This window comes from Dipodomys ordii, unplaced genomic scaffold (assembly GCF_000151885.1).
Source record: "Dipodomys ordii isolate 6190 unplaced genomic scaffold, Dord_2.0 Scaffold56, whole genome shotgun sequence".
Classification (NCBI taxonomy): domain Eukaryota; kingdom Metazoa; phylum Chordata; class Mammalia; order Rodentia; family Heteromyidae; genus Dipodomys; species Dipodomys ordii.
In genome coordinates, this window is record NW_012267272.1 from 9,695,552 (window position 1) to 9,722,830 (window position 27,279).

The 27,279-nt window shown below is 48.1% G+C and overlaps 1 protein-coding gene across 2 annotated transcripts; it reads left to right on the forward strand.

Annotated features, from left to right (window-relative positions):
* The first annotated feature begins 27 nt into the window (after positions 1-27).
* Positions 28-25,218, forward strand: Arhgef5 (Rho guanine nucleotide exchange factor (GEF) 5). 2 transcript variants are annotated; one of them, XM_013021720.1, is made up of 15 exons: positions 28-75; positions 6,894-9,963; positions 10,430-10,487; positions 10,900-10,964; positions 11,185-11,441; positions 15,104-15,264; positions 15,820-15,972; positions 16,217-16,346; positions 16,552-16,626; positions 17,013-17,102; positions 18,378-18,535; positions 19,157-19,318; positions 21,115-21,185; positions 23,324-23,428; positions 24,019-25,218. In XM_013021720.1, the coding sequence occupies exons 2-15, from the start codon at positions 6,906-6,908 to the stop codon at positions 24,174-24,176; spliced, it is 4,701 nt and encodes a 1,566-aa protein (XP_012877174.1). In that variant the 5' UTR covers positions 28-75; positions 6,894-6,905; the 3' UTR covers positions 24,177-25,218. The 2 variants fall into 2 exon arrangements, with proteins under 2 accessions (XP_012877174.1, XP_012877173.1); XM_013021719.1 differs by having other exon boundaries at positions 42-118.
* Positions 25,219-27,279: the final 2,061 nt, after the last annotated feature.

Genomic DNA, 27,279 nt, shown 5'->3' on the forward strand with positions numbered 1-27,279 from the left:
ACCGGACCCGGACCCGGACCTGGACCCGGACCTGGAGCGGACGCCGGGGCCCAGGCAGCATGTGACGCCGACCAGGTGGGCGCGGGGGCCGCCCGGGCCAACTCGGAGCCCGGCGGAGGTGAGGCCGGGACAGGAAGGAAGGGGAAAGTAGGCCTCCCCCGGGGACCAGCCTCAGCCAGGTCCCAGGGCGCAGGCTCGGGAAAGGAGGGGCCGGGCTGCGGGGCCGGGCGAGGGGCCGCGGGGCTGGGGACCCCGCCGAGGAAGGGGAGGAGGGGACCTGGAGGGAAGAGCTTGCGTCTGGAGGGGGTGGTGGGGAATAGGGCTCTTCCAACTTAGATCCCAGCCTTGGAAATGGGCGCTGCGCCCCATCATGGTTCCCAGGACCTAAAGAAAATAAGGAATCGGAATCGGGGGCGGGGGGCTCTTTTTCCAACCCTGAACCCCGCTGGGGGCGAACCCCTCTAGCCTGAGGAATAACTAAGACTCACTCCACACCTGGAGTCCTCACCTGGAGTTGGAATTGCCGTCTTCCTCTTTCCTTGCTTGCTTTCTTTTTTGCTTTTTCTGTACCTGGGCCCGGCCCTTCCTTTGCATCTTACCTAGCCTAGACGTGCCCGTCTATGTAAACACCCCGCTCTCCCCCGTGAGCAGAGGCCAGGAACCCCCAAAACAGCCACTCCTGTTCCCGTTGCCCACCTCTTCCCCATTTGCCTGTATCTGGCCAGCCTCACATTAGTCACAGCCTAGTCACAACGTTGCATTCTTCTCTTAGGGACAAGATGTACAAAGGGGAGCTATTTAGAGCTGGAGGCAGAGATGAGGGTAGAAGGAAACACTCTCGGAGCCCTAATTCTCAGCATGATTTATAAGAAGGATGGGAGGTAGTGGTGATGTTCCTGTTTAGATCTCAGTCCCCTCCCTCCATTCCTGGAACTTGGATTTCCAGGACAGTCTTGGCCTTCTGTCTACCTAGAAGTGAACTCTGGCCGGTGCTGTTGTCAGACAGAGGAGGGGGAAGGGCAGGCCCGACACACCAGGGAGAGAAGGTGGTTTTCCTTTGAGTTTCCTTCTTCCTTTGCTCTCCTACTGCACTCCTGCTCTGGTATCCTTGGCCTCTGCCCAAACCCCAGTCCCCAGCAAAACAGCCCCCAACATGTCCTCTTCCTGGACTTCCTGGTTGATCTACATCTGGAATATGAAGAGGCTCCTAGGCTAGGCCCCAGTGGAATAGGTACCAGTTATGTGTGGGTCTGACATAGAAGCCACAGCCGTGGAAAGGGCTGGGATGGAGGACTGGGATGGGGGCAGGGGGTATTCATTCCCAGTGAGAGTGTGTGTGGAGGAATGGAAGACTCGAGCTGTCTAACTGGAAAAGAGCAAATCGGGAGGAATGTGAAGGAATCCCTCCATTCAGAGAAATACAGCAAGTCAGATATAGTCAAGAGTTTCCTCAGGTTTGTGGCTGATTCTAACCGTGATGTGTTTGTGGTTGTCTGTGGCCATGTGATACCTTCTCTGTGGGAAAGACAAGAAGATGTCATTAGTGGTGTCTGGACTGGTCAGTCGCTGTGTGGCGAGGCTTACTCCTGGGCTGTTTGGTTGAGTAGCCAAGGTGTTACTTGCCAGTGGTGTGACACACAGATGACCTTCAGCATCTGGTATAGACAGGCTGAGTTGCTGACGGTGTCTGTGAAAGGAACAGAAGCTGGTCACATTGAGGTGTCTGCAAGGTGGACCAGAACAAGGTGTCCCTTTCTGTGAAGGACACAAACAGGCCACTCATACTCATCTTGCGGATGGCACCGGGGCGACGGGTAGTTTGTGGGTGATCAGCATCGCCGCGCATCATGATTTTAGACCATGTGGTTGATGAGGCAGTAGATGATACAATGTTTTCAGACATTAGGGAATAGATAAAAAATGTGGATCTTCACTGGGCTCTACAATGGAGTAGACACAGGTCTTAGCAATCAGTGGTCCAGAAAACCAACATGATGTGGATCGCCTTGTTGTATTGGGGTGGTAGTTTCCAACAGTTAATAAAGTTAGACGTGGTGATTTCCTTCTCTAAATCAAAATGAGAAGGTCTTTTTTTTGGCTGGGGGTAAAAGACATTTTCCTAATTTAGACAGAAGTAAAGATTGTACAGGGTAAACTCTGAAGTATTGCGATCTCAAGAGTACTTCCGTGATTTGTGTTTCTAAGTCAAGAGTACTAGAAATGGGCTTTTCTAGAAAATTCAAGAAGCAAGGTTCTCATAAGCATATAAGTCAGTTCAAAGACTAAGTTGCCTGAGTGGGGATGGGTGTGTCTTCGAGATACTATTTTATGCCTGATGACTTGAAATGGACACTATCTATGGTGTGTGATTTGAAGGGAGACAGCAGGCTGCACTACACACAGTTAAGGGGTGACTTGAGCCTGTCTTGTAAGAAGCCATAGGTTGCTGGGGTCGTACAGATGTAAAAACGCCTGAGGTCTGGAGGAAGTCTGCCATCACTAAGATACCTCATCCTGTCTCTGCCTGTGCTCAGAACTGTAGCCATTACTCACCTCTGTGGAGAAGAGGATGTTTATACTCTAACGGAATGGGCTGTGCAAAAAAAAAAAAAATTCCTCTCTAATTCCTTTAGTGAGTAAGACTGTGCTTTACAGATTTCCTGTCACATTGTAGCTGTGTCATGCCTGAATGCAGTAGGATGACTACTAGGTCAGGATCAAGCCCAGAGTACAGAGTGTGTTCTCTCTTTAGGGAGCCTGGTAGGGACACAGGTGACCACTGATATTTCCAAGTGTGTACAGACTGTAGACACTTGGACACAGTGTGAGTAGAGCTTGAGGAGGTAGACACAGACACTGTCTGTACATCAGAACTAACCATATCTGAGTGGCACATGGTATGTAAAGATAAACAATGATGTTGGAGGATAATCCTGGAAAAATACAGGCTCGGCTGAGGGCAGAGGACAGAGTTCTGGAGAAGGCCTTGCTGGGCAGGTAGGAGGCAAGTTTCAGACGGTATCTAGTGAGCATATGGGTTCTTTCACGTGTTGTTGAGAAGTGTTAACTTGAATCAGATATTATTATTATTATTTTGTATTTAAGGACAAGATGAGCAAATCATACTGTCAGTTGACTGGCAAGGGTATAAAAGTCCTTCCACTTGAGTACACTTGTTGGACTTATCTCTTTGTCCCATATAGATGGTATCTGTGCCTGTAGGGTGGTGGAGAACTTGTCACATACTACATCTGTAGCGTGGCCCAGGACCTGCCTGTGTGGTTAGGTCAGGCTCCATTGCACACAGACTGTAAAGATGGCTCACTCGTGTGTGTGTGTGTGTGTGTGTGTGTGTGTGTGTGTTGTGTATATGCATGCGCAGTGGCTCAGGAGCATTCTGGTGGGCATCCACTATAAAACCAGAGCAGACAAGAAAGGTGCAGGGCTGGGGGAAGCATGGAGAGGGTTCAGGATCTATCTTCTAGCTAGACTTCTAGGTACCTACAACAGACTTACATCAAGGGACTTTGATCCAGGCTCCCCGGTACCATTTGCATAGGGGATCTGAGCAAATGTCTGAGGCCTTTGACATCTCATTTCTTCATTTGCAAACTGAGCAAAGTTTTCTTTGTCACCAGTGTTTCCTCTACCTTATAAATGTTTCCTCTACCTTATACTTATTCTTTCTTAGGTCAGTCGTATCTACCATTTAAATGACCACTACAGGTAGCAGTGAACTTTTAAATGTTATTTAATTTCATTAGAAAATACTTTATCTCCCCTTTAAAGATCCTACTCTTCAAAGATCCTTATCTTTAAAAAGGCTAGGGGAGGTGGCTCACACCTGCAATCCTAGCTTCTTAGGAAGAAGAGATCAGGAGGATCCCAGTTCAAGGCCAGCCTGGGCAGAATTTAGTGAGACTCAACATCGCAACCACGCGGGGTACACAACTGTAACCCCAGCCCTATGGGAGGCAGAAGTCAGAAGGGCAAGACCTGAGGCTGGCCTAGGTGAACAACTAAAACAAATGGGGCTGGTGGTGTGGCTAACATGGTAGAGCACCTGCCTAGCAAGTGTGAGGCCCTAAATTCAAACCCCAAGGCTAGAAGTAGAGCTGTGGCTTAATGGTACCAGCTTTAAGGAAAAAAGCTAGGGGACAGCTCCCAGGCCCTGAGTTCTAGCCTTAGGATTCTCTCATTCTCTCTGTCTGTCACACGCACATATGTGTGTACATGTATGTATGTATGCACACATTTATATATAATTTTATCCAAGGTAAAATGATTCCTACAATTGTTTTAAATCTAGAAAAGAATAAAAAGAAGACAACTAAAAATTGAACCACACTCTTAACGTGTGTATGTGAATGTATATATATATATATATATATATATGTATGTATGTATATATATATATACACACACATTTATATATAACTTTATACAAGATAAAATGTTCCCTACAATCATTTTAAAACTAGCAAAGAGTAAAAAAAAAAAGATGCAACTAAAAATTGAACCACACTCTTAACTTATATGTGTGTGTGTGTGTGTGTTTGAGAGAGAGAGAGAAAGAGGGGGGGAAGAGAGAGAGAGAGAGAATATACCAGTACTGGAGCTTGAAGTCAGGGCTTGGACACTGTTCCTAAGCTTTTTTGTTGAAGTCTGGCACTCTTGTATCACTTGAGCCATAGCTTTGCTTCCAGGTTGTTGCAGGTTACTTGGAGATGAGTCTCATGGACTTTCCTGCTAGGGCTGGCTTTGAATGAACCTTGATCCTCAGTTCTTAGCCTTGTGAGTAGCCACCAGCTACTCAATAGTCTACTTTCCTTCAATCATGTAATGCATCTTTGCTGAGGAACAACTAAGCTTCAGACAGTGTCTGAGTCCTCCTAGCACAGCCCTGGGAGCTGAGAGCTCCTGGTAAAGGCAACTGGAGGAGATGTGGGCATAAACCTGGGCTGATGATTTGCATTTCATCAAGTCAGTCTGAGGCTACTGAAGAATTGAAACTGAAGTGATGCTTTGACGCTCGCTTGGGTCATGCATGGAGAGTGAGCTGGAATGGAGCAAGCTGTGTGGAAATCCACACCCAGGCTGAGCTTACCACCGTGGGCTGGAAAAGGATGGAACACAATCTACCTTCTTCTACCTTCTACCACAAAAGTGACAAGCAGTGGAATACTTCATGGAATATTTAGGATGTAAATCACTAGGACTTGGTAATTGATAAGGAAATGGAAACCCTGGGGCCAGAAGGGAAAGAAGCATTTTATTTTCTATGTAGAAAATGCTTAGAAAGCACATAATATGGGCCAAGTGCTGTGCCAGTTGAATAAGACATCTCACATAACCTGTCATGGGTAGGTTTAAATAGACAAGAAGTGAAAATGCATGAAAATGCATGCGTAATCACATAATGGTCGTTGTATAAATGCTACAAAGGGGAAGTGAAGGGAGATGCAATTTGCCATTTTTTTGGGGGGGGGTGTAGGTTGTAGGGCTTGATCTCAGGGTCTGGGCGCTGTTCCTGAGCTCTTTTGCTCAAGGCTAGTGCTCTACCACTTTGAGCCACAGCTCCACTTCTGGTTTTCTGGTGATCAATTGGAGATAAGAGTCTCATGGGCACTTTTTTGAAAGATAAGTCTATTCTAACTCAGATGAAGGATCAGAAATCTAAAACGGGTGGCAGGAAAATGTCATTACATCAGTAAGAAGAAAGTATTCTTAATGTCAGTAATGTTAAATACTGGCAACAGCCACTCAGATTTAAGGATCCACAGAGTCTTCTTTAGAATTACTAGACAATTATTAGACAATTTTGCCTATTGAAGCAAAGAGGAGGTAGGTGGGATGTCAGGATGGGAAGACCGTGGAAAGGCACAACAAGATTTGAAAGATGAGAAAGACAAACTGATGGAGTGGTCCAGCAGAGAAATTAAAGTTGTTAGAGAAATGCACGAACCATCGCATAAAACCCCGAAAGTGACATGCTAAGGGGGAAAGAGTTAAAAGGAACTTGAAAAATGAGGGAAGGCAAAGGGTGGAAAATGTGGGTGGTTTGTAAGAAATTTAAGCAAATCCTTGCTGGTGATTTCTAAAATCTTCTCCATGTTGGATATGGGGTATTCTACTGGAAATGGGAAGAGAAGCAGGAAAGCCAGGATCTTGGGAAGTAATGGGAAGTTTCCACAGTGTCAGAGAAAGGAGAAGGTAACACAGTTTATGGGCTATCTTACCTAGAATAAATGTAGTTGTCACTGCCCTTTATAACAGCTGTTATCAAATCACTCATTAGTAACAAGGCTTTGCTAGATACTACAAAAAACATCCCAATTGAGTCAAATATAGACCCTGTGTAAAGGAGTTGAAACAGCTATCTATAGTTGTGTTTCATGTTGGCTGTAATCGTCTGACCTATTTTACTCCCGTGTCCATGGTGTAGAAGGAAGGTGCCATTCTGCTTCTACTTCTCTGGGCTGTTAAAGCAAGGGTGTGTCACACACCGTCTGTGAGTAATGTCAGGCTGAGTCATTCAGTGTCCAGAGAGTCGACCGGGAGAAGCAGATGTTGACATAATAGAATCTGGAGGGTAAGGACCGCTGGGAACTCGCAGCACTCTTACCTGTGGTCTTACGCTCTGTGGAATTGCTTATTATCTGTTTCCCCTACAAGGCTACAAGCTCCACGAAGACATGTTTGGTCTCATTTGTGACCAATGGCCCTCCACTTAAAAGGGTCATTAGGTAAATGTGTGCTAATGAATAACTAAATGAGAAGTTTATATTGCTTGTTTTCTTGTACCTTTTTGTGTCAAGAATACCAAATGGTCTCTCCTGTGTAGTCACTAAAAGAGCAGACATTAGAAATCTTTGTCTTGTATTCCTCCTTAGGATTCAGCCCTGATGGAGGCTGAGGAGCCTCCACATGGAGCCTCTATTCACATCCATTCTCTAGAAGAATCTAGAATTATCCCTGAAGCTGTCATGAGGAGCAGTCAGATGCCAGTCTTGACTCCTGAAGGTCACAAAGGTCAGGATCCATCTTCCAAATGGACAGAGGGCCGCAGGTGCTTGGTGAGCCAGCTGGGAGAGTTAAGAGACGTGAATGACTACGTTGCTGAGCGTAAGCCCTCTTTTCCTGAGGAAGGCTCTGCAGAGGTGGAGGCTGAAGAGGAAATCCCTGTGGCTGAGGACCGTGACATTCTAGAGCAGTCAGAGGAGGCAGCACCCCAGAGTCTGGAAGACAGCGGAGTGAAGACAAGAGCACACTCGGGGCTCTGGGCCCACTCTGTCCAGTGTGAATGGCCAGACATGGTCTCAGAAGCCAGAGAACCGGGTAGCAGAGTGGAGCTGGAATTGAAGCCAGAACGCTCTTCTTTGACGTTAGGAACTGGACAAGGAGACAGAGATGACACCTCTGCAGACACCTCTTCTCACGCTATAGTTTGGCCTCTCTCCGAAAAGCAACTTGCAGAGACCAACCAGACCTGCGTCTTTGGCAGTGGACCTGCTGTGCAGTTGAAGGAGGCATGGAAGAGTCAGGAGCAAGAAGGGCTTCTCAGTCCACAGGAGGCCCATGGACTGGAGACACAGGATGGTCAGCAAGGAGGACATCAGGGGCAAGGATTGCTGGGAGAGAATCTTTGTTCTAATGGACTTTGGAGGGATCAGGAACAGATGGTAGAGCAGGTTAATGGGAAAGATGGGAAAGAGGGAGACCAGCAGGGACACCAGGAAAGGAGGAGAGGAGGACACGGCGGAAGAGCTGGGCTCAGTGAGGAATTGGAAGATCTCTACTATGGTGAGTGTGATGGGGAGGTTAAGGAGAGGATTCAGGGTCAGGAAAACCCAGAAGAAGAAGAAGGAAAAGGGAAGAGGACATTGAGGGGAGAAGAAGCAAGTAGGGTAGACTTCCAGTGTGCAGAGAATCAAAGATTAGTTTGGAAAAGGAAGGAAATAACAAGAGAGCAAGGTGATCAGGGTGTCCTGGGCAAAGAGGAGCAGCAGGAAGGGACGGGATCAAGTGAGGAGGAGCCAGAGAGTGAGGACAGGGGTGAGCAGGAAGCAATGGAAGAAGATAGAAGCCCAGAAGAGAAGGAGGAGCAGGATAGTCCTTCCCCAGCGACTCCAGTAATGCCTGAGGCCTTCTCTTCGGGTGACTTCTCTCCAGACACTCCTTGTCCCTTGTCTCAGATTCTTGGTACCCTGGCAGATCTAAGGCTTGGGGAGCTGTCTCCCAGAGCTCTGACTCCTATACCAGAGACACTAGGCCATCATCCCGACCTCATGTCTCTGCCTGGCTCTTTTGCTCCTGGGGGGTCACTGGATAATCGAATAGCTCATGATCGCTCTGAAGGAGCTGAGCTGAAGAAGGGGGCAATGTCTAGCCAGAGGACTGAGCTGGCTCCTGCTGACATATCTATCCCAGAAGGGACCCCATGCTCAGCTCCTGTAAGACCTGCTGCAGTCTCTGCCGTGTCACCTTCCGGATCTCCAGCTGCCATTCCCAAGGAGACCCCCACGGCCTCTCTCCTGACCCACAGCCCGTCTGCCCGAGCGTCCTCCGAGACTCCTCTGGCTGCCCTCCGTGCCCAGCCTGCGGCAGACCCCCATGCTGCTTCCCATCCGGCCACCTGCCCTGGGACTATCCAACACCAAAGGAGCAACTCTTTCCCTGGATCCCAAAGGACAGAGCAGGCTCCAGACCTGGGGTGCAGGTCCCTTTCCTTTTCTCATTCTGAGTTGCCTCAGAGACCCCCCAAGCCTGCCATCTATGGCTCTGTGATTCCAAGAAAGAACCGGAGAAGTGGCAGGGACTGCAGCAGTATTTCCGAAAACCCCACAGCCACGTCCACGCAGACACAGGACCCTTCACACGCAGAGATGCCCCGCAGCCAGCCCTGGGGCTCACCGCAGAATTCAGCTTGTGCCACAGGCTCACCGGCGTGTGGTGTTTCTCCATCTACTGCCCCCATGGATAGGAGAATCCAAGAGCCTCTGCCCCCTCCGCCCCTAGAGAAGAGGCACACCCACGCCCCCGTGGTGGACAGAGGAGGCCGTGTTCACGATGAGGTCCCCACACTGAAGCCACACAGCCACCCTCCAATGGCCCTGAGTTCAGGGCTCCATGGGCCCCCTGAAGGCCCCCTTCCCCAAATTCCCGACCCCTATGTGGCAAGGAGACACCGACCCCTGCCATCTACCCCAGACAACTGTCACCATACTCAGCCCTCTGTCCCCACTAGGCTGAGATATAACAAGCCATTACCCCCAACTCCCGATTCGCCCCAGTCCCACCAGCCTCGCGTTTCTCCCTCCCATAGCTCGAGGATGTATAGGCCTCTGCCACCTGTTCCCATCCTGAATCCTGCCGATGATCCACCCCCACTGCCTCCAAAGTCCAGGGCGCGGAGCAAGAGCTCGCAGGCGGGACTGCTGACTCCAGGTCCACACACACAGACACCCCTTGGCCAAGAATGGACGGTCTCTGCAGCCCCCTCTGCTGGACGCACCTCCTGGCCCCCAGCCACAGGGAGGTCCGCAGAGGCCCTGGCTCCCAGAAGGAGGAATCAAGGCGAAGCCTCCTCAGTCCTGGCTTTCAGCAACATGACAAACATGCTGAGCCCCTCTTCCCCTACCACACCCTGGACCCCAGAGCTCCAGAACCCCAGGAAGGTTGAGGCAGAAGCCCCTGTCAAAGGACCATTACAAAGCTCCCTTCCCCAGGAAGGAGCCAGTGGTTCCAGGAGGTCCACCCTAGGCTCAGCAGGACAACCAGAAAAGCCCAGCCATCCCCAGCTGGAGAAGGCCTCCAGCTGGCCCCACAGGCGGGACCCAGGGAGGCCACCGGAGGGCGGCGGCAGCGGCGGCGGACAGGTTGTTCTTGGTGATGGCCCCAGCAAGCACAAGGGCTGGAACCGGCAAGGCCTGCGCAGACCTTCCATCCTGCCTGAGGCTTCAAGTGAGTAACAATGGAGGCCACATTTTGGTGAGGTCAGGTTTTTCCCAGCTCTTAACTACCTCATCTCCTCTTCTGTCCCCTCGGGTCTCTACTGTTTCCTCTGGAGTTCCGTCCTCCTCACACTCTACAACACAGAAGCCCCCGTATGTCTCTGAGCTTATCGAGATGTTCTTCCCTTGGGCTCCTCTACTTCTCCTTCTCTTTGTTGACCAGGGCCTTCTTTCTCTTGGCCTCTTCTATCTCCACGCCTGCCTGCTCACCAGTGGTTCTCTATTGGGGTGTCTGTCTTTCTCCCGTTCTCATTCAGATATACAGGTTCTGGTCTTCTAGAATGTTCTCTGGCACTTTCTCTCTCTCTTTGTTTTCCTTTGCTTTCTGCATCTCCCGTTCTCCTTGAACCTTCTTCCCTTTCGCTCTGATTTCCTTTGAAAGCTCAGTTTTCCATCACCCATCTCTCCACTTTCAGATTCGAGAAGTCCCTCCATGGGAAGATCTCCCGGCCCCTCTGACACGGTGGTTTTTCGGTGAGTTGCCCCCTCTCCTAACAAACACACTAGGCTTTCCTCACTTAGGATGTCAAGATTTAAGATGCTGAATTAGGATTTTAGTTAGTAAACTTTCTGACCGGGACCTGGAAAGAGAGACATCAGGATTCTAGGGTAGGAAGCTACCCTGCTCTCTCCCCAAATCTGAGATACCTGTCCTTCTAAATCCTTTGACCCCGAACCAATGCCCATGTAAAAGTCACACAGGACAACCAATAGAGCTATGAGTTACCCACAAATGGTTCAGGGGACCACTCTGAGCCGCTCCCAGGAACTTCATCCTGAAATCTAATTACGTATCAGGAAGGTTAGAGACTTCCTGATGCCAAGACACCTGGAAGTCTTGCATCTCATGACCAGCAAGCACCCAGCACTTCCCTTGACCCCACAGAGAGAAGAGACCGAAGGAGGGGACGGGAGGCTTTTCAAGACGCTGCTCCAAACTCATCAACTCCTGTGAGTATCTTGAAAGCAATTGGAAGGACTTGGTAGGGAGAAGGGGGGGGGAGGGGGAGAGCTGTGTCTTCCCAAGCCGGCACAGCGGCTCATGGCTGGCAGTGGGAGGTGGTGGTGTCCCTCAGACAGAGGGCTGGAGGTCAGCAGCAGCTGGCAGCTTCAATCTCTCTCTCGGGACCTCTGCTCACCTGCCCTCTCCCACACATCCTCCCCACTGCAGCCCAGCTACTTTACCAGGAGTATAGCGATGTTGTTCTGAACCAGGAGATTCAAAGCCAGCAGCGGCTAGACAGCGTGACAGAGGCACCTGGGCTCGCCTCCCCTCGGCAACCTCGAAAATCCCTGGTGTCGACCTCTGAGTCCTACCTGCAGCGCCTTTCCGTGGCCTCCAGTGGCTCCCTCTGGCAGGAAATCCCCGTGGTACGCAACAGCACTGTGCTGCTCTCCATGACCCACGAAGACCAGAAACTGCAAGAGGTACCACGCGGGGTGGGGCAGGGGGGAGGAGGGGGGAGGAGGGATAAAGAATAAGATTGCAAAGTCATATTTGCTCACCTTTTTCATCTTCTCCTCCCCACCACCAAGAGCGGGTTATCCCCACTTACCCTCACCTCACATATGTGTGTCAACCATAGTCCTCAGTCCTCTTCATTCTGAAGAACGCTCATTGCTCTCTGAATGCCAGCACTGTCTCTCATCCTCGCTTCCTTACGCCATGGGACATTGGCTCCTGCCTGATGCTGCATCTCTGCATGTATGGGAAAGAGTAGGAAATAACTTTAGCACTGATTGATTCAAGGTAGACTGAAATTTCTACCCCTCTTCCTCCCCCCAGGATTTGAAGCTAGGCTAAAATTTTCCTCTTCAATCAAGATATATAGCAGGTATTTTGTTGGGTATATGCAAGCAGACCAACTGGAAGTAGTGCTGTGATCCACTGACCTAAGAAAGGCTTTAGAAAAAGGCTTTAGAAAGGCCTTTCTTGGTTATCACTTCTAAAAACAAGACTTTAAGAGAGGCTGTTTGTCTGGCTCTAAGCCATTCTCTTTGATTAGTTTTATTTGGTTTTGTTTTTGTGCCAGTACTGGGGCTTGAAATCAGAACATTGAACTCTCTCTTGGCCTTTTTGCCCAAGGCTGGTGTGCTACACTTGAGATACATCTCCATTTCTAACGTTTTCTGGTTAATTGGAGATAAGAGTCTCCTGGACTTTTCTGCCCAGGGTTGTCTTCCAACCATCATCCTCAGTCAGATCTCAATCTTCTGAGTAGCTAGGATTATAGGCATGAGCCATCACTGCCTAGCTATCATTAGTAAGTTTTGCCTAGAGAATATCTCATACTCCCAGGTTTGTCTGAAATATGGGTGGAACTTGTTTTTTTCAGGAAGGCAATCAGATGCAGCAGAATAGAGTAATATTTAAGTAATTAGGGTGAAATCTACTTCATACTTGTCATTTAACTTTGGCCAAATTGCTTGATCTTTCTAAGTCAGTGTTTCTTTATGTGTAAAAGTGAGAAACAAAGAGTTATTGGCTGAACAAAAAAAAAAGAGAACTTAGCATATAGTAATTACCAAGAAAAAAAATACTTCCAGGTCCTGTGGCTGACACTTATACTTCTACCTAGATATTTAGGAGGCAGAAATTAGGCTAGTCCAGGCCAAATATTTAGATAATGCCCATCTTAATTAATAAGATAGACATGACAGTGCATGCCAACAATCCTCGCTACCCGAAAGGACACAGGTAGAAAGATCTAGGCCTGTAATTGGTGAAACTCTGTCTGAAAAATAACTGCCAGAACAATAGCCTGGGACATGACTTGTGGTAAAATGCCTGTCTAGCAAGAATAAGTTCTGCGTTCAAATTTCAGTGCCATTTTAATTTAAGATCAGGCAGATCCAGTACCGAGTCATTGAAATCACTGCCATGTTTTCACCATGTAGTAGCTGTGAAGGCTTAGACAAGTCGAATACCTTCACAGAATCTCAGCTTTCCTGATCTGTAGGTTGAGAATAGCAATGCTTTCCTTTCAGCAGTGCTCTGTGGCTTAAATGGAAAACACAAATGTTGCTTACCATAATGTATGGTGCATGGTTTGAAAAATACTACCATCATACCCCCCTCCTCTCTCTTTAGAAGCAGAGAGGGAAGAACATTTTGGCCATAAAGACTTAAGAATAAACAGTGCTGGAAGTGGCGCTGTGGCTCAAGTGGTAGAACGCTCGCCTTGAGCTGAAGAGCTGAGGGACAGCGCCCAGGCCCAGAGTTCAAGCCCCACGACCGACAAAAAAAAAAAAAAGAATAAACAGTGCTTTCCTCAAGTCAAACAGAGACAGACACACACTTAAAAGCTTTTTAAAGCTCAGACTTGAGGCCCCTATTCTAATCACATTTTTAAATGTGTTTTGAGTAATCACCAACCCATCTCATATTCACTAATGGGAGATGATGATGTGGACTCTCTCTCTCCCTCTCTCTTTCTCTCTCTCTCTCTCTCTCCCCCTCCCTCCCTCCCTTCCTTCCTCCTTCTCTCTCTGTCTCTCTTTCTCTTTCTCTCTCTTTCTTTCTGCAATTTCAGAAAAATAAGAAGCCACCAGACTCCTGTTGAAAGTGAGAAGAAAGACCTCTAAGTCATGATGCACATATTCATTTCATATACTAGGGGCTTTGGGGTCTACATAGTATTTTCACAAACTCATCTTCGTGTGACAGTCACATCTGTTTAGGTGGAAGTCACTACAGCTGCATAAAACAAGAAAAAGGTTTAGCGAAGCCACATGAGCCACCTTGAGTCAGTCACACAGCCAGTGGGCACTCCCGAGAGGATGTATCCTCAGTGATGTGGCTGAGTGCCGCTGCATGGTAGGGTCGTTGGACGCTGTCACTGGTTATCTAAGTAATCACCAAGGCCTTCTTTCTCTTTTACACACCCACCCACCCACCCCCCCCCCCCCCCCACGGAAGCCACACCCTTGGACAGAAAGCATGAGCCCACCCATCATAGCCATTGGACGCTGTCACTGGTTATCTAAGTAATCACCAAGGCCTTCTTTCTCTTTTACACACACACACACACACACACACACACACACACACACGTGTGGAAGCCACACCCTTGGACAGAAAGCATGAGCCCACCCATCATAGCCATGAGTCACGGCGCCCCCTGCTGGAACCTCCAAACAAGTTCTTAAGTGCTGGACTTTCCTGTAACACTCTTATCTGTATAATCTTGTTCTCGAATATCCTGCGCCTTTCCATTTCTCCCCAAACCACAATCTGAACTCATCATCTTCATGTCCTTAGTCATTTATTCCTTTTTCAGAGCACCCCGGTTCAGTCAGTGACTTAATCATTCACCCTGTTACCCAACTCAAGAACCAAAGCGTTGGCTTTGACTTGTTCCACCTCCAAACCAAGTCTGTCCAGAGCTTCCTTGTAAATAATTATGAATTGGCCTACTTTTCTTCATGCCCATGGCTATCCAGGCTTGCATTTCTCATCTCATCTTTGGCAACATTTTTTTTCTTGTAAAAGGTTCTTCCAGTCTTTCCTCCCACTATGCTCAGAAGTATCTTTATTAAATAAAAATCTAATCAAGTTACTCTTTTCCATTAACCCTTTTGAAGGTTTCCTTTGCTTTAACTTCCTATGGTTTTATAGTGTTCATATACCTTTCCAGATCTGTTTGTCTCTCCGGTGTCATCTCTTGGTACGTCTTATTTGCTTGATTCTAAAAAGTGCCCAATTAATTTAGGCTTCTTTTTGTAGAAGCAAATTTTAGTGTGCATTTTAAAAGTTTACCCGTGATTTTACGGTGCTGTGTAACAAATCGAATGCACATATCCACAACCACATATAGTTATCATATGTGTATATGTGTGTGTGTATTATTGAGGTTTCTTGAAAGCATATTTGCATTCATACATCTTTGGGGCTTTCCCATGTTCTTCACCCCCATACTCAAATACTCTTTTCCATGCTTCCCAGATCAAGTTAGTCTGTGTTGTGGCTTTCAGTTCTAAGGGGTCTATCTTGTTCAAAATTTTCCCCCTAAAATATTGCTCTGTGGCTAGCAGATACCAGGGAATTGATGCAAGTTTTCCACAACTCTTCCTGCTTTCCAACTTCCTAGGCAAAATTCGAGCTCATCGTGTCAGAGGCTTCGTACCTGCGCAGTCTAAACATAGCTGTGGACCATTTCCAACATTCATCCCAAATCCGGGCCATTGTTTCCAACCAGGACCACCAGTGGCTCTTCTCTCGTCTGCAGGATGTGCGGGACGTCAGTGCCATGTGAGACCCCCGCTCACCTCTGCGGCTTGCGTAGCCGTTCTGTGGTTAGGCATTGGGCCTTTACTGGGACTGGCCTTCCTTAGAAGCTTTCATGTTGCCATCATTGAGCATGGAAATTGGGTCTCTGCTCCCTCTGTGATCTTGGATGGTATAGGAGTGGGAAGAACGAAAAGAGGGAGAGCGGGGGGAGGGGGCAGAGGGAGAGAAGGAGAGAGATCCTTTAACAAATACTTAAATAAATGAGAAATGCTTTCTGGGTTGACGTTTTGGACATGGTTTGAGCATGCCACTGTGTTTACCTCATACAAAGATTGGAGAATCAGAACAGGGCACAAGAAGAGTAAGAAACAGAGTTCTCAGATCAGAGAGTTAGATCAAGGGGAAACTAGCACCAGCTGCAGAGAGAGTTGTAGTGCGTGGACAGCAAGGGGACCTGCGCTCAGGGGAGGCAGTTGGCGATTGGCCGGAAGTCACTCGCTCAGGGCACAGCAGGCTTCAGCCAGCTGCCGAGTGGAGGCCCCAAAGACTCATGAGGTTTCTTTCCATACCATCCAGGTTCCTTTCAGACCTTGAAGAAAACTTCGAGAGCAACATCTTCTCTTTCCAAGTGTGCGACGTCGTCCTGAGCCATGCTCCAGACTTCCGCCGGGTCTACCTGCCCTATGTCACCAACCAGACCTATCAGGAGCGCACTTTCCAAAGCTTAATGTGAGGCTCATCTCTCTCCATCCCCCTGCGTGCCCTGTGGTGATGTGGAAATCCTCCTAGCCAGAGAACGGTGCTAAGAGGATGTGTTCTTGGGCTCGCTCTGGGTCTCCGTGTCGAACGTCCCCTCGGCCCCTGCGTATCAGCACTCACCTTTCCTTCCAGCCTCCAATGTCCCGCAAACCTTCCACCCTCCATCTGTTCTATGGAGCCTCCCTGAATCCCCTGAATCTCTTTGCTCATGCAGGAATAGCAACAGCAGCTTCCGGGAAGTCTTGGAGAAACTGGAGAGCGACCCCATCTGCCAACGCCTTTCCCTCAAGTCCTTCCTCATTCTGCCCTTCCAGCGCATCACCCGCCTCAAGCTGCTGCTTCAGGTATGACCGGTCCTTCCTTAGCGGGCACCCCCACTCCCCCCCCCCCTTGCTCAGCGGGCCGATCTTCCTGAGCAGCTTCCAGGCGAAGGGATGAGCTCATTTTCTTTTGGTGTCTTCACATTCTGTGGGGGATGTGAGCTTCTCCACTAACCAGTCTCTTCATTCCTTCCTCCCCCCTGGTGCTCACCTGCCGTGTGTTCTATAGAACATCCTGAAGAGATCACAGCCCGGCTCCTCAGAAGAAGCAGAGGCCACGAAGGCACACCATGCCTTGGAGGAGGTGAGCAGCCACCGCGACCACTGGGGTCCTCTCCCCCTTTTCACAGGGAAGTTTTCCAGGCCCAGGACTCTCGAGGGATGCTTTTCATGGAGAAGCTCCTGCAGCTGTCTGTATCTGCCTCACTTCCCATCTATCCTTCAGAGCAGTTCTGCTCCACATCGGGACGTGAGCGTCCGTCCACCATCGCTCTTGTGCCAGGAATGCACTGTGGAGTCATACCACTGTGGAGTCCTAGCACTTGACCTGGGTCCTGCCTTTACTCCAGTCCAGCCCGCTGGGAAAGAGTGGAGCTGGGACACCTATTTCCTGATTGCTTGCTGGGACCCCTAGGTCAAGACTCTCTAACACAGTGTTCCTCCTCTTCCCTCACCCCACTCAATCCTCAGCTGATCCGAGACTGTAATAGCAATGTCCAGAGAATGCGACGGACGGAGGAGCTGATCTACCTGAGCCAGAAGATTGAGTTCGAGTGCAAAGTGAGTTGATCTCTGCTCTCCTGTCTATTCTTCCCGTGCCTTTTCAGTAGGTTCTGTGGACAGTCATCTGGCTCACACTATCCCCGCTGCCTCCAACCTTCCAATTTTTGCTTGTGTTCTAGTTTTGAAAACATGAAAATGCCCATTCTGGTCTCTTAGACATATTATTAAGGGAAGAAATAGAACTGTGTGCATATTGTATTACTTTTGGTGTAAAAGTAGAGGATGGAAATCCCTATTTGTGTGTATGGGCATAAGTAAATTCGGAAAGATGATAAGCAATAAAAGGAATCTGAGGGGGAAGTACATTTGAGAAATGAGACAAAGAAGAATCCTGTGGGGATTGTTTCAATCATTTATTATCTTATCAGGTCACTTTGCATTTGAATTAAAGGAACAGGCTTCATATCTAATACTCTCCAACTAGAACAGCTACCATATTTACCTCCCTTCAAGGGACAGAAAATCCCTTGTTCATAGTCTTAACACTAGCGCACTTAGCCAGGTTATTTCCTAATCTCTACCTTCCTTCAGGACCCTTCAGGAAGGGTACCCTGCAGCCCCTTCTTAGCTCTCTGTGTTCTTTCTTTCTTTGTTTTTGGGGTGTAAGTTGTTGGTTGTGAGGCTTAAACTCAGGGCCTGGGTGCTGTCCCTAGACTCTCTTGCTCAAGGCTAGCGCTTCGCAGACTCTGTGTATTCTTAACCCCACATCTGACTGTGATGGTTATTTTCTTGTCTCTAGTCATAATCATGAAGGTCCAGATAGCACAACTGTCCCTGATCATTTGACTTCTAAAACACATCCTGCTGTGCCCTGCCTGTTTCTTAACATGCGTAAACTGGACTTTTGCAACCTTCAGTCTCAGCCTCTGAAGTGGAGCTTTCTCACCTTCTCTCTCTCTCTCTCTGTGTCTCTCTCTGTCTTTCTCTTTCTCTCTCTCTCTCTCTCTTGCTGGTCCTGGGTCTTGAACTCAGGGCCTCTTTGTGTTCAAGACTAGTGCTCTACCACTTAAGCCACGGCACCACTTCTGGCTTTTATGTTTTCACTCTCGTTGGACCACGGGCACCTGGCACTTGCCCTAGCATGTAAATATCAGAACCACTCACCAGTGGGCAGTGTCATTAGAGGGTCCAGAGAAAAAAAGAGGGTCTTAAGAGGGAGTTTTGTGCAATTGGGAAATACGGAAGTCATGATTGGTAAGGCGGGTAAGATGGACCAGGAGTTCCTGCTTACCGTGTTTGTGACATTGGCTTGTCCCTCTTCCCACCCTGCAGATATTCCCTCTCATTTCGCAGTCTCGCTGGCTGGTGAAGAGTGGAGAGTTGACAGCCCTTGAGTTCAGTGTCTCACCAGGGCTGCGAAGAAAACTGAATACGCGTCCAGTCCACCTGCACCTCTTCAATGACTGTCTGCTGCTGTCCCGGCCTCGAGAGTCAGTGACTGGGAGGGAGGCTGGGTACCAGAGGAGAGTGGGCTGAGGCCAGAGGGAAGGGCTAAAGCAGACACTGAAAGGTCAAATGTCCTGTTCCTATAGGATCCCTTCCCTTCTCTTCTCAATGGCTTGACTCATGGAGCCAGGTCACTGCATAGAGAAGAGAAAAAGAAAGGGATCCTGCCAAATTATATCATGCGATCACGCGACGGGACCTGGATACTGTCACAGCAGTGAGCCACATACACCAAATTATCTCACCATATTGTTAAACGGATCCACTTTTGACTTTTTGGGGCTGGACTCAACTACTAGCTAAGAAATACTGGGCTAATTTCAGACCTTGACTCTGGAACTTAGAAAACTTTGGTTGGTTTTCTCTCTGCAACCTTTTATGGTGGCAAAATATCCCCTGCACTACACAGATGGTTTGCCATCCAGGCAACAAGTCTGTTACCCAGCAGCTACCATCTTGGGGACCGGTTAGGACTACCATGTGGCTTTTGTGGGAAGTTTGCACGCTGCAGTTGCTAAAGCTAGGCTGTTTGAATAAAGGAATATAGGGGTGAATGAAGCATGGAACCTTGGGAATCACGTTGGAAACACACTTGTATTTTTCAGGGGCAGCCGGTTCCTGGTATTTGACCATGCTCCCTTCTCCTCCATCCGAGGGGAAAAGTGTGAAATGAAGCTGCATGGACCACACAAAAACCTCTTCCGCCTTTTCCTGCGGCAGAATGCCCAGGGCACTCAAGCAGAGTTCCTCTTCAGCACTGAGACTCAGTGAGAGGGGGCTGGATGGGGAGGGGGTGGCATGGGGGTCATGGGTGGGCATCCTGGAAGGAAGTGAGATCAAGCAGAAAACTTGTGGCTCAGTGGTAGAGTGCTTGCCTAGCATGCATGAAGCCCTGGGTTCGATTCCTCAGTACCACATAAACAAACAAACAAGAAACTGGAAGTGGTGCTGTAGCTCAAGTGGTACAGTATTAGCTTTGAGCAAAAGAAGCTCAGGGACAGTGCCCAGAGCCTGAGTTCAAGCTCCAGGACTGGAAAAGAGAGAGAGAGAAAAAACAAAAAAGAAAACTTGTCTAGTCCAGACAAGGGCCTGAGCACTAAGGGAGCCCCCTGGGGCTTAGGAGCAACCACAGAGAAGCGTGCACCCCAAGAACTAATAGGCAAATTGTTGAGGTCTAGGGGTGGGAGAGGAGATGAAGTTGTCATTAAGACTTAGCATCTGCTTTTATCCTTGATTCAGAAAGAGACAGGATGTGTGTGCCATATCAGGAAGACATGGGCTAACATGGATTGAGCAAGGGTTCAGATTACTGTATCCACCAATGAATGCCCACTCATGCAAGCCAGAGACCCTTCAGTACCCAAGGCTTGTGTGAATAAGAGACACCTTGCCTTCTGCCTGCCATCCTCCCATCTCCCAGCTCCCAACTCAGCCCTCTGTTGAAATCCATATATTTGAAAGATGATTTCTTACCATTGCAACAGTAATAGAAAATTAGTACATTCACATGTACGTGCATCCATGTTTGAGGGTAAAGTATACCTATAAAATTTGGTACACAACACTTGTTGTATTATATCTATTCTACAATTAGTATTATACCTGTAGCATTATGATTATGGTATAGTAGATGTATAGTAGATAGATAGATAGACAGACAGACAGACAGACAGACAGACAGATAGATAGATAGACAGATAGAGTATAGAATATAGATAACTGTACTGTCGTTGTCAAAAGATAGAAGATAGAAGAAGAGTCTTTTTTTAAGCAGTTCAACCCAGTAAATATGTAAAGTTTTTCATGTGGTAAACACTTTGGAGTTTTTGCCTTTGGAAGATTCTCTGGGGTGAGATTGTTGGCCCTGTACCTATCTTTATTTATGGAGCAAAGAAGCTGACACGAGCCTTTGTGTGCTAGATACTATGTGTCCTGGATAGTCAGATGCAGATGTGTGCACTTTGCTTAATGCTTTGGATCACATCTTCCTGGAAGAGTAAGAGTATCTGCTCTCAATGACTGAGGCACTTTTGGAAGCAAAAGTGAAGATGACGCTGAAATCCTTAGATGATTGCCAAGTAGACCAGGGCCCCACTAGCAGCAACAATGAAGTGGCGGCCTGTGTCTGTCACGGAGTAGCTGTCATGTCAGACATTTGATTGAAGGGAGGTGGAGAGAGAAGAGGAGGGTTGTCCAGAATCATCCAAAGCAACAGAGGAAATCCAAACTCCGGTGAATATTTTGCTCAGCACAATTTCCAAAATAGAAGATCTGCATGTGCATATTTGATGCATTTCACATTAGGTCCCCAACGGGAAGATACCAGGAGTCATTAGAAGCCTAGAAAGCGAAGCGGGAAAGGAAAGTGTGACAAGACTCATATGCAACTCCAGACTGTCCTGTATTCTCAGCCAGGCAGGATCCTCTTGACTTTGGTCTTGGATGTCCTTGAAGTGGACAAGTCTGTGGCCAGCTCTTTCCTTCCCCGCAGCTGGTGCTCATCCTACATCCCCCCTCCCGTCCCCCACCCAACTGAAGCTAAGCCTCTTCTTTGTTTTCTCAGGAGTGAAAAACTCCGGTGGATCTCTGCCCTGGCTATGCCAAGAGAGGAGCTGGACCTGTTGGAGTGTTACGGTAAGTGAAAAAAACCTGGGCGACAACAACAACAGAATGGCATAAAACAGCAGGGCCCAGGGGTTTCTTCCTGGCTAGTGGTTTAGGGTGCTGAGTGGTCACTGTGTGAAGCCTCCGGGCATTGCTTTTCCTCTGAACTTCAGGGTGGAACACTGGTCCTAGGACCTCAACACTTCTTAGAACTACTCTTGGCCTTAGACCCACCCCGCCTTAGATGGGTTTTCTTTCTTTCTTTTTCCCCTTTCTCTTTCTAAAATATATTTGTTCCCTTAAATCTGTCCTGCTTCGATTTTACCTTGTTACCTTCTTGAAGGTGTTGGGGAAGCAAGTGAGTCAGTGTGGTTCCGGTGGGGGCTACAGGAAGAGAAGCAACACAGATTTGTCCTGATGGAGCTCTTCCCACCAAGATGGCCAACGCCACTTAACCCCTGCACCCCCAGCCACTGTGTCACTCACATGGTGCATTTGTGTGCACTAAGATAGATTTCTGCCTCTCCTGTTGGCCTCACACCTGTCACTGATGGTTCCCTAGTATGTATGAACAGAGAGAGAAAGAGAAGAACTCAGAAGGACATTTGGGCTTTAGTGACTAAAAAGAGTCAAGGAGCCTTGCACAAGGAACTAGGAGACTTTTTTCACTCCGTTCTCTACCAGGGGCTTCAGACCCGGTGGGTCTTCATCTTCTTCCTCCTTCATTACAGTATTTGGAGTGGCAGATGGGAATACATTTTTAAAAAAAGAGTAAAAATTCAAATGCATCTTTCTAGCCAGGCTCAGTGGTTTACACCTGTAATCCCAGCTACTCAGGAAGCAAAGATCAGGAAGCTCATGGTCCAAGCCAGGCAAAAATGAGAGATGTTACCTGGAAAAAGAAAAAAACAGATCTAAATCCAAAAGGTTTGGTAGGATGACTGAAGAACTGTAATGAACACAGGGGTCTGAGTTCAAACCCTGGTACCACCAAACAAACAAGCAGCACTCTATTTGTTTTCTGTCAGAACCAGGGTAGTGTTGTGAAATAAAAGAGTCATAAGCCCAGGTCAGATAGAATGCCACTAGGACAGCCATACTCTGAACTTTGAACTTCATATCCATGGGAATATTACCTGGTTTACAAAAGTATATAAACAGAAACGTTGGCATTTCCTCAGTATCATCCTGGTCGTCTTCGATCAGTGATCGTCTTAATCGTTTGCAGATGATGACCAAGGGGATGGAGTTCCTTGCTTAGGTCAGGCTGGATTTCCACTGGCCACGTCTCTCCCAGGGCCACCTCTGACCTTGTGAAGGAAATGAAGGATTCACAAGCTCAGATGTCTTCTAGGAGAAGCTCTGAATTGATATTTCCCACATCTGTGTGGCTGACCAGCCCTGATGGATGGACCAGACTCTTGGGATGGAATGTTGCATCAAGAGCCACAATTATCTGGGGCTACCTTGAGTCCCCTTAATAGCCTCTTATTACCCACCTCTTATCTGACCTCACATCCCTGAGACTATTGGGTAACCCTCCTGGAATGTATTATTAAACTTAGCAGACCACTCGTGTCCACCAATCTTGAAGCTAAGAATAACATCTCAAACCTGTGGAAGATATATTTCCTCACTCCCCTGGGAGCTGCCTACCTGATGTCCCTGACAGACTATTTACCCAATGTATTGATGCATGACTTTAGAAGTTCATGCAATCTCTTCTACCATGGATCACGTTATTTGGGGTAACCTGGATACATGTCTGGGCCAGGGCCACTGTGTTTGATTCAGAATAAACCATGAATGATTCCCTTTGGAGAAAGAGCTGTGTCTCCCATTAACCAAACATTCATAAAGCAATTGGAGAAGGGATACATGACTATCAGTCTTAAAAGTGTTCAGGACCCATTGACGAAACTAAAGGGTGAGGGAACATATCCTGGGTCAGATGGCTCTTCTGTTAGATGTCAAGTGTTTGTAGTGATGAGTTACTAAAGGTGATCACAGCATATATCGTTTGGGTTCCTGTTACAAGATTGTTCCTGTCACCTCTTGTCTGCAGGCAAGAACTTACCTCAAGGTCTCTCAACCTCTTGGTGCAATTCCATCACCCATTTCCCAGTCTCCAGCTCCTCCTCACTTCCCTTTGCTCTTTCCTTCCAAAGATTCCCCACAAGTCCAGTGCCTTCGAGCCTACAAGCCCCGAGAGAATGACGAGTTAGCACTGGAGAAGGCAGACGTGGTGATGGTGACTCAGCAGAGCAATGACGGTACGAGGGGCCACCAGGACCGGGCTGGGCACGGCACGCAGAGGTAGCGCGGATCACCCGGGGCTGTCCGAACCAAAGCATCGCAAAGCACGTGGCTTGGAGTAACTGGACAAAATGGAGGTGTTGGCCTGCCCTTTCCGCAGCAGCCTCTGGAAGATCTCTCTTCTCTTGTCTGGTCTAGTCGCTGCCAGGTTTCCTTGGCTTGTAGCGCCATCCCTCCCCATCTTCTCCCTGTTTCTGTCCAAATTTCCTGCTTCTGTAAGGACACAAGTTACATTGTATTAATGGCCACTTCCCTCCAGCATGGCCTTAAGCTTAGCATTAAGATTAACATCTGCAACAGCCTCACTCCCAGGGAAGTGCCAGGGTCTGTCTTGGTATCCATGCATATTTGCCCACAACACTTCCATTTAGTATCCTGGGAACCAGCTAGTCCCCTCTTCCCCCCCCCCCCCACCGCCATCCCAGTTCATTCAGCCTCACGATGCAGAAAAATAAAAAAGTTTGGGAGAAGGAGGCCTAGGGAATGTAGCAGGGCCTGGGGAATTTTCTCGGTAATTCTTGTTTGCACTTCCCCTTGCCCCTCACAGGCTGGCTGGAAGGAATGAGACTGTCAGATGGGGAGCGAGGCTGGTTCCCCTTGCAACAGGTGGAGTTCATTTCCAACGCAGAGGTCCGTGTACGGAACCTGAAGGAGGCCCATCGAGTCAAGACGGCCAGACTACAGCTTGTAGAGCAGCAAGCCTAGCTGTTCTCTGTGAGCGATCTTCCGAGCATAAGAACAAGCTGGTCTTAGAAACGGCTGGCCACAGAACCTGCTTCAGAGGACATCTGTGGCCCCCAAAAGCACAAAACACCCACTCCTCTGGAAGCACCAGGAGACAGGAGAAGGCCCTGTCACCCAGGCATTCCCTCTCTGTTTTGTTCTCCGGAGGGCTATACTGAAGAACTTCACACTGGATTCTGGGTTCCTTTTCTCAAGCTAGGGAGGGGACCATGGCGGTTGAGCCACGGAACTTTACTGCTAATGCCATGTAGTTTGCAAATATCTCCTACTGCAGGAGAGCAGACTCAGAGCTGACCAAAGTCTCATGCATGACTCTGTGTTTTCAGGGGATTTGCCTGTCTATCATATGGGAAGGTCAACCAGTGACCCCGAAGGTATCCCTCCTCCCTAGAGAGTCTCCTTATTCCGATGCGAGCTCTGTGTGTACAGCTCTGAGACCTGTGATTCTTGGTGGCAACGTGAGGGTGATAAGTCTCTCACTCTAATAAACTTGGCACTTCTTCTTCAACTGTTTTCTTCTCAGGCTCCTTGTGATAGAACAAGGATCAAAACGTGGGATCTGTGATGGTTCCAGTCTTTTGCTTTAGTTAAAGTGGAAGGCCAAGATGATGTCCAGGATCTGGCAGCTGCTGATTTTTGTTCCATGACCTCTAAGATCTGGACAGTTATTCTGCTCGTGGTGGGTTCAGAGGTCTGTGGAAAGAACTAGAAGTAGTTGATGATGGGTGCTGAAAATCCATTCAGACTTCTTCTCTTCCCAGAAGGTACAGGTACAGTCTGTTTTGGTGTGGCGAACCCTTCGTGATTTTCCATTCTGATGCGAACTGTTGTGAAGATCTCCTTGCAGCTGTTTTATCTTCCTTGTGAAAGGCAGCAGGTAGAATGGAAAGAGTCCTAAAATCCAAGATCAGAGGCCGGCTGGCCTTGCAGCTACCGTGTCTATTAACTTTGTACCATGGAAATAATAAAAGAGATATCTCTAAATACTTAAAAATTGCACAGACAGCATGAGTAGTCTCTGTGTTCATTTGATGATCTTATGACCTTACACTTGCTAGACAAGTACTGTTCCCTTAAGCTTTATCCTTAGCCCCTTGAATTTTTTTTTTGAGATAGAAATTGTTTTGGTGCTGGGAAGCTGGCTCAGTGGTAGAGTGCTTGCCTTGCATGCATGAGGCCCTGGGTTCAATTCCTCAGCACCACATAAGCAGAAAAAGCTGGAAGTGGTGCTGTGGCTCAAGTAGTAGAGCGCTAGCCTTGAGCTGAAGAGCTGAGGGGCAGCACCCAAGCCCAGAGTTCAAGCCCCATGACCAATCCCTCCCCCCCAAAAAAATAAAGAAAGAAAAAAAGAAATTGTTAAGGCTTTAAAGGTCTAAAAGAACTACATTAGCTGAACTTTTCCCTGTGGGTGTACATACACTTAATCTCTCGGATATAAGCTTGATTCCCTTGTTTTGACTCCCATGTGGACCTACCCATGCTGGGGGGGGGCTGTCATATCACTAAATATGAATCTTGAGTGATGTCACCTTTCTCATCAGTTCTTTATGTGTGTGGAATCACATGAAGAATTCCTCATTTTAGCATGATGGGCCCTCCCACCTTCCCCCAGTCACATCCAAAACACTTGTGCCTGGGTATGCCTGGTTTAGGAGACCGCTCTATAAATACCTTGTATCACTGACACAGACTAGTGACCCTGGATCTACACGGGCTGTAAACATGACTCAGGAGCTGCGTGATTAACCTGTATCTGAGTTCAGTTCAGCCTTCTTTTGAAATGAGGCGTGTGGAAGGGCTGAAGGTGACAGGTAAATAAGCTAAAGAGAAGCAGCTGCCAAACCCTGTCATGATTCAAACACACGTCTTGCCTAAATTTAGAACATTTATTTATTTATTGCTATGCTTAATAGTCTTTCACTCATTTTTTTTTCCGACTGGCCTGTTTTCAATGACAGTTATGGAGTGGAAATTTCCTTCACTTCTTCCTTGTTAAGACTATCCAACCCGTCTGCAGTTTCCCAGGGAAAATTGCAAAAATAAACAAAGGAGGCCACTGAAAGAAATGAAGGCCGAGTGCATGAGGAATTGGTTCTTCCAGCGGGGGCTGTGAACTGGGAGTCTGTGGAGAAGAGGAGCTTGGGTGAGGGATGCTGCAGATGGTTTTTGTGGAGCCGGTGAGGGTGAAGGCGCCGGCTGCTCCTTCTGCCTGGGAATGAGTCATGGGCCCCAGGGCTGAGGTCAGATGGAAGGAAGGAATAGCCAGGCCTACAGAGCTCTTCAGGAGCACCCATGAGCAGATGTGTATTTTCCTGCCCCTTTACCTCAGCCTTTCAGAGTGGAGACTGTCTCTGAACAATGGAGATGGTGAAGGGAAGTCGAGGGGGATGCAGTGAGGATGAGCACTGGGTTAATTGTGCTCGCAGGCCCAGAGCACCTGAACACCAGGCAGAAAACTCAGACCTTTTCAGGGACTGGTGGCTGAGAGCGACAGACCACTGGGTAGGAGGGGGCAGAATTGTAAGCCAATCAAGATAGACTGACAGCCATCATAAAGCAAATAGTTTGAGGGAGAAAGGGTCACAAGACAGCAAAGCAAAAGAGGCCCTCTGCCTCCAGCTAGTGGTGGAGTGTTTTCCTTTTGAGATCAACTTGGGCTGGAAAGGAGACAATTATCTATCGTTAGAAAACAAATTTTTTTAAAGAAGAAACCTTAAGTCCCTTGTGTCTAGCAGCTTTCTTTGTGTCTAAGATGCTTCATGCCACTCGGAGAAGGGGAAAGATTTGCCTTCTGTCACCCAGCCCAGAAGCTAGCCAGGACAGTTTTTAACATTTGTGTATTCAGGGCTGGGAGTTAAGCGAGGGATCTGCTGACTCTGCGATCATCACAAAAGGTTGACAGGTGACTGAGACTTGCCCTGAGATGCAGAGATTGAACAAACAGAATATGACTAGGCAGCTGCGGCCACACGTGTGGAATCGCTAATAAGCAGGTAGCACAGGCTGACTTGAGCTGGGCCAGGTAACTGACTAGAATTAAGGGTCAAGATGCAATTAATCATAT

Excerpts from the sequence above, each read along its gene's own strand:
- Arhgef5 (XM_013021720.1), top strand. The coding sequence starts at position 6,906 with ATGGAGGCTGAGGAGCCTCCACATGGAGCCTCTATTCACATCCATTCT. Across the intron at positions 16,347-16,551 it reads GCCTCAAGCTGCTGCTTCAG|AACATCCTGAAGAGATCACA; the intron begins GTATGACCGGTC and ends TGTGTTCTATAG. Across the intron at positions 21,186-23,323 it reads GGACCTGTTGGAGTGTTACG|ATTCCCCACAAGTCCAGTGC; the intron begins GTAAGTGAAAAA and ends TTCCTTCCAAAG.